The 11,809-nt window shown below is 50.5% G+C and overlaps 1 protein-coding gene across 1 annotated transcript; it reads right to left on the bottom strand.

Annotated features, from left to right (window-relative positions):
• Positions 1–1,005: 1,005 nt before the first annotated feature.
• Positions 1,006–3,180, bottom strand: LOC120549579 (induced myeloid leukemia cell differentiation protein Mcl-1 homolog). Its single transcript, XM_039786597.1, has 4 exons — positions 2,834–3,180; positions 1,599–1,714; positions 1,269–1,522; positions 1,006–1,178 (listed from the first exon to the last, which is right to left on the bottom strand). Exons 1-4 carry the CDS (start codon positions 3,178–3,180, stop codon positions 1,062–1,064), a joined length of 834 nt encoding a protein of 277 aa, XP_039642531.1. The 3' UTR covers positions 1,006–1,061.
• Between the last annotated feature and the right edge of the window lie 8,629 nt (positions 3,181–11,809).

The raw sequence follows: 11,809 nt of genomic DNA, 5'->3' as shown, positions 1-11,809 counted from the left end.
GCCCGATGATACTACGTGTGACTTTGACCAAAGCGATGATGCACTGTTTCTGCTGGACGAGGTTGTGCAGCTTCTCGAGCTCGCGACAGACAACTTCCCTGTGGCCAAACAAGGATCCCTGTCCGTGTGGGGCTTACCGGTGCCCGATGATACTACGCTTGACTTTGAACAAAGTGAAGATGCACTGTTTCTGCTTGACGAAATTGTGCAGTTTCACGACCTCGTGATGACCAACTTCCCTGTGGATAATCAAGGATCCCAGTCCGCGGCGGGCTTACCGTTGCCCAACGATACTACAATGTTTGACTTTGACCAAAGCGAGGAAGCACTGTGCGACTTTCAGCTTCACGAAATTGTGCAGCTTCTCGAGCTCGCGGCAGACAACTCACCTGTGGATAATCAAGGATCCCTGTCCGCGGGGGTCTTACCGTTGCCCAACGATACTACAATGTTTGACGTTGACCAAAGCGAGGAAGCACTGTGCGACTTTCAGCTTGACGAAATCGAGTTGCTTCCCGAGCTTGCAACAGACAACTTCCTTGTGGATAATCAAGGATCCCTGTCCGCGGGGGTCTTACCGTTGCCCGACGAAACTACAATGTTTGACGTTGACCAAAGCGAAAAAAGTGCACTGTATCTGCTCGACGAGATCATGCAGCTTGACGATGTCGTGACAATGATGACCAACTTTCCTGCAGACAAGCTAGATTGGGACCGAGACCTGGAGCTTTGTATGGACCACAGAGAGCTTGCTAGTGACCGCACTATGATGTGACAGGTCACATGCATGTTTGTGTCATTGGGGCGATGTGTGCCCTAGAACCAAGTATTGATCTTGGTATTTCCACGTGTGTGTAGAGTGACGTTGTACACGCTGTGACATAACTGTGTAAGAGATAAGTCTTTTGTCTATGTTTTGACCATGCATGCTGTAGTGTATAACATTGATATTAAATAAGAACAAAGGCACTTCACTGTTCAATTGTTTATTATTCCAATCCAATACACACACACACACAATAACTTGTCAACGTTGTCATCGAGGAGCATAAGCCTGGTGTTCACTTGATCAACAAGGTCAGAGCTGCCCCAATGCCAGCAAATCCAGCAGTCGTGAGGAGTATGTTTGTCAAAGTAGACTCCTGGTCTGGTAGCCGAAAGAACTCCACAAAGCCGTTCTGGAAAGAAAAAAAGAATTGAACTCGACTTTAGCTACTCATTTGAGTGACAAGGGTAGAATTGCTCAGATACAATGTAAGTCGACTTACCCAGGAGTCGTTTCTAATCAGCCAGTCCATGTGGGCAGTCAGCAGGTACAGGGAGATTTCCTCTCCCACTAGCGCCACACAGTCCTCTCTGCCAATCTCATTGAAGTGTTGACACAAAGCAGCACCGAATGCTATCAAGCTGGCAATGCGGCCCCAGTTCCTGGTCCCATCATTGAAAATGTTCGTAGCTATCTTGCTGACAAACCCCATGTCATCATTTCTGGTCCAATGCTCCAATGCGAGTTTGACCAGACCTAAGGGTCCAGATCAGAAACATGTTAAACTCCCTATAAGCAGTCACAACGGTCATTTGTATACATCAATACCCACCATTATATTTGCATCTGTATTTCTCCAATAGGTCAGCCACAACTCTTTTCATCGTAGATAGAGCTTTGCTTTCGTCCCACGTGGGTTTCACGAGTCCCGTGAAGTCGTTTAGGCACCTATGGGGGGGGGGGGGGGGGGGGGGGGGGGGGGGGGGGGGGGGGGGTTTTTGGGTGGGGGGTTCAGCTGCCACGGTTCTGTTTTTACCCTCAATACAAATCAGATCACTGTCCTCTTCCAGATCACTGTCCAGTTGAGGTTGAGACACATACACAACCATAGGAATCCCCTGAACCGTCTTCACTTCTGCGTTGGATCTGTCTCTACTATTGCCTGGCATCTGCATTGTTATAGCACAAACCCTTGCGTTTAGATAGATAAATGTACTGCTCAGTCTGTGTGATGGACAAAACCTCTTAACAGATGAATGTCACCCGTGGTTACTGCACAATAGCCCTTAGGTAAACCCAGTTAATATAAGCAAGAAGCATTCCTGTCCGACTATGGCTGACAGTCCTTCCACGGGTGACTATCCGACTATGGCTGACAGTCTTTCCACGGGTGACTATCCGACTGTGGCTGACAGTCCTTCCACAGGTGTCTATCCGACTGTGGCTGATTTTGAGTGTTCGTTGGAAACACGGCCCCTTTCAACCTTACAATGATCTGCCTCTCAGCCTCTTGTATCCCACTTGCATCTTACAGGATGTACCTGAGCCTGGGTTTGCGTGCGTTGACGGCAGTCCTTCCACTGGTGACTATCCGACTACGTATTACTGTTTTTACCCTCAATACCATAACCGCTTGCCTCCATTGTGCAACTTGTGCCTAGCTGCTAGCCAATTGTCTCACCCAAGGATGTGTGTACTAGCACTGTCACCTAAAGAGTGACGGTTACTTACACATTATGGGTCAAGTCACCCTGGGGTCTAGACTACGTAAACACCACAGATCACACCACTTTGTGTAAAAGCCACACAGAAATGAGCAGTTAGTCGGAAGGTGAATACACAATGAACTTTATTGAACAGAACGTGACATCAGAACAATGGTCAGGGACAACGAGCCGTAACACATACAACATTAGGATACACTTGTTACACTTTATTGAACAGTACGTGACAGAACAATGGTCAGGAACAAGGGCCGTAATACATACAATGTTAAGATATATTTGTTACATTTGGATGGGGTATGTTTATACCATGCACATATTATTGAGCTTTTTCCGAAGTGACTCTTTCATGGCATCGCAGTACGAGTAATGACCATTGGCAGGCAGGTGGGTTCGCTCGATCGCGCTGCAGATGACACAGCTGCGTGCACCGCGGGATCCTATACGCCCATAATGGGCCTGTATGGCAAGATCCGGGATTGCGATATGTCCCCGTCTGTATCGCTCCTTGCCCATGATAGCATCCAGCTCGCCTTTTTGGTTCTTGAACTCACGTGCGATGTACGGACAACTGCCGTTGCTGTGATGAATGTGTTCACCCAGTAAGGTGTCGTTCTCCACAAAGTTGCTGACTGTGATCCCACACTGGAAACATTGATGTGAGTCAACCGTACCGTGAATGTATTGCATGTTTGCGCGTGGTCCCAGTATACTGAAATCCGTGGTGCAGCGCGTTGAGATACCGTCGCATTCGATGAGGCCCCAAGTGGTACTTCTCGCGGTAGAAACAGTCGGAACCGTCTACTGGTTTTCTGCAAGTTTCAAAGACGTCAGCTTGATCTTGAGAAGGCGCTTCATGTTATCACAATTAGAGTCAGGGTGTCCTTCTCCGGGTTTATGTCCGCAGACAATGCAGTGTCTGGTCCCATCGATTGTCATGCAGCCGTATTCTGAGTAGAACACGAACTGGGGGAATGCCACATATCCCCTCATGAACCGGAGTTTCCCCTGTATGATGAGAAGCTCCTTTTCCTGACCCCCATTTATGGCCTTAAAAGACAGACATTGGCCTCCGCCGTACTGGAAGTGCGCACGATCTGGCTCGGGATTGTCCGTATATAAGCCATATATGTAGTCACAGTCATTACACTGGTACATCTCCGTACCAGGTATGCGCGTCACACCGTTAAGCCCGTTCACCCGTTTGGGTCCAGTCTTCCAAGCTGCACCAAAGCCTCTTGGAGTGGTGCATCTCGACCATTCCACGGCTGTGCTCAGATCACCGTCCGTTTCCAAATCACTGTCCAGTTCAGGTTCATACACAAACACAATCATAGGAATCCCCTGAATTATCTTCACTTCTGCGGTGAATCTTTCTCTACTATTGCCTGGCATATACATGGTTATAGCTCAAACCCTTGCGTTTAGATAGATAAATGTACTGCTCAGTCTGTGTGATAGACAAAACCTCTTAAGAGATGAATGTCACCCGTGGTTACTGTACAATAGCCCTTAGGTAAACCCAGTTAATATAAGCAAGAAGCATTCCTGTCCGACTATGGCTGACAGTCCTTCCACGGGTGACTATCCGACTATGGCTGACAGTCCTTCCACGGGTGACTATCCGACTATGGCTGGCAGTCTTTCCACGGGTGACTATCCGACTATGGCTGATCATATTTTGAGCGTTCATTGGAAACACGACCCCTTTCAACTTTACAATGGTCTGCCTCTCAGCCTGTTGTATCCCACTTGCATCTGACAGGATGTACCTGAGCCTGGGTTCGCTCGCGTTACCGACAGTCCTTCCACTGGTGACTATCCGACTATGGCTGACAGTCCTTCCACAGCTGTGAGACACAACCGGGATCCAAAAGGACGTTGCAACTTGCTCGACTATCACGGTTTGTTTTTATTTACACAGTGTTACATACAGCTAGATTCACAGGTACAGTCACATATAGCTAAACCAAACACAGAGTCACTTTATTCGGTGACCCTTCGCTGTCTGTGGTGGCATCATTGTGATCCGTGTCCTTAGCATTGCCTTTCCCACAATCTGAGCATGACATAGACGATATCCTACGTAGAGAGTCTCGCACCGCACGGCTAACGAACGAACCGGTGCACACCACACATCCCTGGCTTAATAACATCTTGAGGTCACCTAGCTCCGTTTGTGTGAACTTGCCAGGCATCAGCTCTTCCAAGAGTGCGATCAAACTATCTTCCACACGGAGCCCCTCTTTGGGTTCTGTCACACACTCTACAATCACGCGAGCATGCAGCACACAGCTATGCACAGCCACCTCTTTAAACGTAGGGAATGCAACGTCCAACGTAGTCTTCGACAAAAAGCTTGCTAGCCACGTAACGGCGCCGGTCCTTCAGGATGTACTCGGTTGTCAACAAAGTCGAAGGCTTTCCATAGTCCAGGATCAGATACGCACACAGTAAGCTGATCATATTCTGAGCGTTCGTTGGAAATACGGCCCCTTTCAACTTTACAATTATCTGCCTCTCAGCCTCTTGTATCCCACTTGCATCTGACAGGATGTACGTGAGCCTGGTTGTTCGCCGCTGTTCGGATGGATCTACAACCAAGGCCTTGTTTACACCGCGGTTGTGTCGGTTCAAATCCTTTGCATCAATTGTCATGTTCACAGCGTACATCTTGATTGAGAGCGAGAGACAGGCTGCTCGGATGTTACGGATATTATTCAATAGCTGACGTGTATCATCGCCGAGGTGAGCGCAAGTGGTCACGTATCTGTCCATGATATTCACAGCTGGTATAAGGACAGAGTTATGATCCTCACCGAGGACCAACTCGAACCAGCTCACAGCCGCCAGTCGATGGGTCTGGTAATCTATATTGTCGATCCCCTTGTCATTTGCAGCATGTTTGGTGTGTAGATGAAATTGGACAATCAGGGCTCGCTTCATGTCATCCTTATCCATCGAAAACATACCAAAGTCCAAGTTTGGAAACTCCATGACAAGCCTATTTGAAGGGGGAGAGTGTTGTATTTCATCTATGAACGTCTCCCTGGGGATCAGTTGTTGTTTCCTCTTGCGCTTTAAGGGGATACAAGCTGTCACATTAGGTTGGACAGGCACTTGAACAGTGTCCATGGTTTGCATTTCACTATCCTCTTTCCCACTGTGAATGCACCTTCGCCTTTAATATCGTAGCTTAGCCCATTGACTTTATACCCGAAAATGGCTGTCTCTCCGAGGACGGGTGTGCATCCGAGGGAGGCTTTGGTCACCAGCAGCCTGGATTACTAGAGTGTGCGGAGCTACGTGAAGGCATCCGACCGCAGCTACATGTCTCCGACTGCTGGTATCCAATGCAGATGTAACCAAGGCTAAACTAGCCAAAGATGACTATCCAATACTAGACTGGCATTACCTGACGAGATGAACCTATGGGCCGTTTCTTGTTGTATCTCATTGTGTAAGCAGTTGCCACGACTGTCACTGGTTTCATCAACAAAGTCAATGGCGCAGCTGAACGTGTTGTGTACACATTCTTTTTCTGGGAGTTTCATGAACATACGTTGTGCCATGAACCCAGCACACAGTGTGGGACCTCGACTCGGACACATTGTAGTTGATATACACACGACATACACACATATCTAGTATAGGAGAGATTATTTATTCATAACATTCAGAGCACAATAACACACATTGACATTTCTATACACACAGGGCTTTATACAACAGTGGTTCCAGTCATGGGTTTTGTTCTACTGTATTCCCGATAAGCATCTTCGACGGTTACTCTCGTGACAGGTTCTCTTGCATCATCCAGGTCCCTTTGCACAGCCAGGGTTAACACCTGCCTGTTGAGATATGCTGATGCATTGAGTTGTAGTCCCACGTTGTCTGAGAGAGTCTTCACGGCACCGATCAACCTGTGAGCATCAAGCCTTCCCCGGAGTGCTCCCAGTAAGCAACGAAAGTCGGCTCTCTGCTTCTGGCTCGAGAGCAGCTCATTGTTCAACTTTTTGTACTCCTCCCCTATGGTTGTAGTCATGGTTTCTTTGAGCAAGGCTATGTTAGCGTCTAAACTTGCTATGAATCTCGCAATGTCATTTATTGCTATGTCCAACTTGGCGTCCTCCCTTTTCCTGCTCAGGATTAGCTTGTTCTCCTGTTCCATGGGGTGCATGTAGAGCGAGGTGAAAAAGTTTACACCACACGAGAACACAAAGTCGGTCAAGGCATACAGTGCCAGGGCTATGGTGTGTGCTAAGCCACTACCGTGCACCCTTTGTCCCATTGGGACAGTGAAATGATTCTGACTCTAGTCAATCGTCCCATGGTATCGCAAGTTAATGGTTCAAGTACCGGGAGTACCTGGTATTTGCGAATATCCTGTTGAATATAGGGTTGATCAGGCGAGTGGTTGTCTGGATGGGGTTGCAGGCAAATATACCCGTTCCGTTGATTCTAGGCGCTAGCCTCTCGAGCAGGGTCTCCTGGGTCAAGTCGCTGGCACACATGAGCTTCTTGTCAGATGTGAGCCCTATACTATAGGTACCACAGTAGGCCACTCCAAGCTTTGGCTGCATTATGTCTGTGGTACGCTTGTCTCCATTCACTCTCTCCACAGTATCCTTGAAGGGATCGCCAATGGGGTCGAGTACTCCCTTTTCAAACTCCGCAATGTGAAGTGTCTCTCGGAAGAGCTTGTGATTGCTTTCCTCGTTGCGGTCTCTGTTGGTGTACTTGTTTACACCCCTGCGCACGGAGCTGAAGGGATGGAGTAGACTTGGCATACAAGTGTACGCGTCGACTAGCATCCAGGGGTCCTTGGTAATGGACCCGTTGAGTCTTTCGGAGCGACCGGTTGTGAAGATGTAAGGTCTGCGGTAACCGCTCGAGCACTCTGACTCTGGGCAGAAACCGTTGAACGCATCCGCGACCACCATGTCGAAGGGGCCATTAGTGTGTATGTGCACGTCTCCTCCTCGCACGTCTTTCATGTACAGGTTGGGGATGTGTACCCCGGGGGACTCTATGGTCTCTGGTATGACAGTAGACTCGCAGTATTGGTTCACGGTGTGCACCTGGTGCGTATTGTGAGACGTGGGTTTACAGAGGATCTCGGTGCCCAGCGTGTACAAAGCTGACTTTTGTCGAATGAGAGAGACACCACATCCCGTGAAACGCACGCCTCTGAAAAGCAGGTAGGACATACCCGAGTAGTACTTTGTATCGTAGTGCTCTCGTATGACATTGTGGGTCAACAGGGTGCTGTAGTGCATCCCCAGTAACACCTTGGCTAGGTCGTTGCTGATACCCGTGAGTTTTTGCAGTCTGATCGCCCACATATAGGTGACCACGGATGTTGCACTGAATCCGGTGTCGCTAGACCGCTCGTGTGTCAATGCAGTAGGCTCAAACATGTCACTCACGTCTACGCCGGTGCGCAGCGCTGCCTTGGAGAAAGCGCAGTTGCCGTTCAACCGCATCACCGTGAGAAGGTTGCTGTTGGCAAGGTCTAACTCCTTGGTCAGATTGCGGTCCTGCCGTCTGTATTTGATATGAACGCGGGCACTTTCATCTCCACTACAGGCGCCAATCCGGTACACTCGAGCTCCGAGGGCTGGTAGGATGATCCAGTACATGAGATTGCAATAGTCCACATCATCCAAACTAAAGGCCCTCGGGTAGCCATAGTCTGTAACGTTGTGTCCATCGAAATTGTAGCACGCAGGCATCGAGGCTATCACAGAGTTGAGTCTAGATCCAACGATGGCCTTGAACAGCCCGATGAGGCCGTTCATCAACCCCTCGAGTTGTAACAACACGGTACGTTCCTCTGCGGTGATTGTACCACTCGAGGCCCCCTCTTTTGCTACGAGAACGTGGCGTATGTGCACGGCGCAGATCGGGTCGGCTATCCACGACCAAAATGACCTGCCCTTGGTCCATTCTGTTTCAAATTCTTGAGGCACTTCTCCAGCTAGGATCTTCCGTCGTAGTTCGATCATTGACCCTATGCCGTGTTCGTGATGGAGCGCCCGGTCGAGGAACGTCAAGTTATCTTGCACCAGTTTAGCCTGCTGGGTGTCACCAAAGTGCGTGAGTAACTCACTGCCGATCTGAGCCATTTCGTTGTCGATGCTGTTCATGGCCGACGAGTTGAAAAGAGCCACTCTGGGTCTGACCAGCCATTGTCCAACTTGTACGGGATTATTGTCATCAGGCATAGGTACCACCATGTTGCGCGTGTCAAACTCCAGTACGGACGCGGGGTTGTTGATCTTACTGTACCAGTCTCTACTGCGCGCAAGACAACCCAGTGTAGCTACAGGGATGGCGTTCAGGTCGCCTCTCATCAACGTGTTGACCTGTTGTTGCAGTCTCGCTCTGCGCTCACTCGTGAACAGCTCCTGCGGGTTACCCACGGGGTGCAGGCTACGGAGACTGACCGAGGCGACTGCACCGTCATACTGGTGAAGGTACGAGGTGCAGGGTGATCGCTGGGCAAGCTGCTTGTAGTTGACGCCGTCAGAGTCTGTCGTGGAGAGCACGTTCGAAGGGTTGATTTGATGCAGAGCAGGCGCCGTGCAACCGACAGTGAAGTACTCCCACTTGAAACCCTCCGAGTTACAGAAGGCCTTGTGTTCTGTGGAAGTGTTTCTCTGGCCACCCAGCTCCATCTGTACCGAGTCCACGGTCACAATGGGGATCCTGTCCGTAGGGCCTCCTCCGAGTCCAATGTGGTGTACTTTCATGTCGAACGGGCTGTCCCGGAAGCACGACTCGTTGGTGAAGGGTAGATCTTTGTCACCCAGAGCCTGCTGTGTGACCTGTTGCATGGTAAAATCGTACCCTCCCCCGCCTCTACTGTTCTCGTTGGCCATTGTGTACACGGAGAACTCGGGCGTGATACGGGTGTCCTCGCTGACTATCTGAAGCCAGACATTGCAGCTTCTCTGTGAGATGACGCGGAACAGAGTGTCACCTACGATCACAACTTCGGGCTTATCGCTTGCCAGGATCCTCCGAGCGTTTTCCAGCGCGCAGACAAAGGAGTCGGGCTGTATGTTGACCATGCCGCACATGAGTTCTGCCATGATCAACACGGAGTCCAATTTCTCTGCACGACTGACGGTGGTCGTCCTGTGCGCGATCCTGTCCGTCAGGGTGGGTTGAGCGGCGCAGTAACGGAGCACTTCAGTGGTCCTTGTCAGCTCCCAGGAAGTACTGGCCATGTCCAGCTCTCTTTTGATCAGGTCGAAGGCCTCTGTGGGCACTGTGATGCTGAGGAGGCATCCAAATTGCATGGTGACCACAAAGGACTTGTGCTGGAACACTTGGCTGTACTCTCTGCTCTGCACTCCATTGGTGATTGTGTCGTAGGTGCCATGCTGAGCCTCGCGCTGATCCGTGATCCTGTAGCGCTTGCAGAATCTGGTACCAGTGGGCACCACTTTGTCTGGGACTAGCATCTTGTAGACGAAGCCAGCGAGTAGTCGACTCGTGTCTTTCTGTTGCCTAAACAGAGTTGCTCCCATGTGAGCTTGCGCCATCATCACGGTGGCCTCTGCGGTGATGGAACTATTGGTGGCCGAGGCTCTGGTTAGGTTGTCGACCACAAACTGGGCAAATGAGCTGTGGGGATCGGTCATGAATCCGGGAGCTTTCAACAAGCGCTCGATCGTGTCCAATGGTTTCAGCTTGTAGCTGCTCGGGTCCAGGTTCACCACACTCATGACGACGGAGTACCGAACTGTACAAGGTACTCGGCTGCAGCGCGAATAGCAAGATGGATGGACAGCGTGTGCGTCGTTAATGTTTATTTTCGGTTAGACAATGTCACTGGTGCAACGCTCACCATTACCGTTACCACAGGACTTGTGGTTGTAGTGGTGGTAGTAGTAGGGCTTCTTCACTAGTGCTCCGTGGGACGTCACAGGGATTTTATCGAGAGCTTGATGCATCTCTCTGTCGCACTTGCCGTGGTACATTAGTAAACTCGAATCTTCACCGTGTCTTCTCAGCAGGTTTTCCGCGATAATCACATCCGTGGTAACGTCGATAGCGTCGCGTTTGAGTTTGGAGAGCTCGACCACACGTGCCCGGGCCTTGGTGGAGGCAAACCCTTCGTCGTCCCAGTTGTCAGTGTCAAAGTGTCGGTTATCACGGTTTCTGTTTGGAGCGCTTTGTCTGTTGCTACACAGACAACAAAATGCTCTAAACAACATACAGAACATATCGGAAACTGGCTGTCTACGCTGGAAACCTGTGGATATCGTTAACTACACATTGCACGCGATACTGCACACCACACGTTCAGACCGGGGAAGAGAGATGACGAGAGCTGCACCGAGCGTGTCCAGGGAACAGCTTGTCCATTGCGAGAAAGCGCTGGCCGTGGCTGCTTTGGAGGACAGGGGGGATTCCTACGTGTTAGAGACTTTCAGGAGAAGAGAGTGTTCCCAACGCGAACGGGGTCTTGACTCTCACGCTGTCGACTATGAGCGTTACGGGTTGGTCCCCATCCACAGGGACACAGAATCCTGGGTCTACGTGAGTGAGGATCCGCAGCTGGCCATAGCGATAGAGGAGATTGTCAACACGTTCAGTCCGGCTCTGTCCGTGGAACTGCTGCTTTACAATGTGTTAGGGAGCAACAGCGAGAGCGCCACTTGCTTGGTGCGGTACCTCATTAACTACTATTCGGCGAACCACGTGTGCACACACATCAAGACCACACTGAGGAACATGATCCGCTGGACCGTTTTGGCAGGCTTTGTGCCCTGCGTTTTCTTGCCTTGGAAGAAAGTTAGAGCTCTAGGTCTGGGGTTGTCAGGCAAAGCCGCCGTGACTAACCTAGTCTCGTCCAAACTGGTCATACATAGGGATGTGTACATGGGGCACGTTGGCGACAGGGTGTGTGACCAAAGTAAACGGAGGAGGAGGAGGACTGAGAGGCATGATAGACCGACGAGATCCGAACACAACGCTGGCCGAGGTGAACACGCCGCCAGGGGTAGTAGACACAAGCATCACCAACCTTGCTTTAGCCCTGTGCCGGATGGACTCAGTCCACCGGCTGCCGCTTTTGAAGCTGTGCAGGAACGAGAAGCTCACGAGCGGGCCCTGCCTTCGGTCTTGGACGTGCCACTCGATCAGCTTGCGGCCATGCTGAAACTTCTGATGGACAATTCGGTGCCCAGAACGCAGGTCTCCGTGGTGTGTAAGATCATCGCCGACTGGGTGCAACGGGACATTGCGCTCAAGCGTGACCCGATCAAGGAAACAGAGCTGAAGATGGCAACCGTGGCCCTGTGGG

The sequence above is a fragment of the Perca fluviatilis genome, chromosome 20, assembly GCF_010015445.1.
Source record: "Perca fluviatilis chromosome 20, GENO_Pfluv_1.0, whole genome shotgun sequence".
Lineage (NCBI taxonomy): Eukaryota > Metazoa > Chordata > Actinopteri > Perciformes > Percidae > Perca > Perca fluviatilis.
Note: the sequence above shows the minus strand (reverse complement) of the source record. Positions and strands in the feature narration are given on the sequence as shown.

Excerpts from the sequence above, each read along its gene's own strand:
- LOC120549579 (XM_039786597.1), bottom strand. The coding sequence starts at position 3,180 with ATGCAATACATTCACGGTACGGTTGACTCACATCAATGTTTCCAGTGT. Across the intron at positions 1,523-1,598 it reads ATACAGATGCAAATATAATG|GTCTGGTCAAACTCGCATTG; the intron begins GTGGGTATTGAT and ends CTGGACCCTTAG. Across the intron at positions 1,179-1,268 it reads TGATTAGAAACGACTCCTGG|AACGGCTTTGTGGAGTTCTT; the intron begins GTAAGTCGACTT and ends TTTTCTTTCCAG.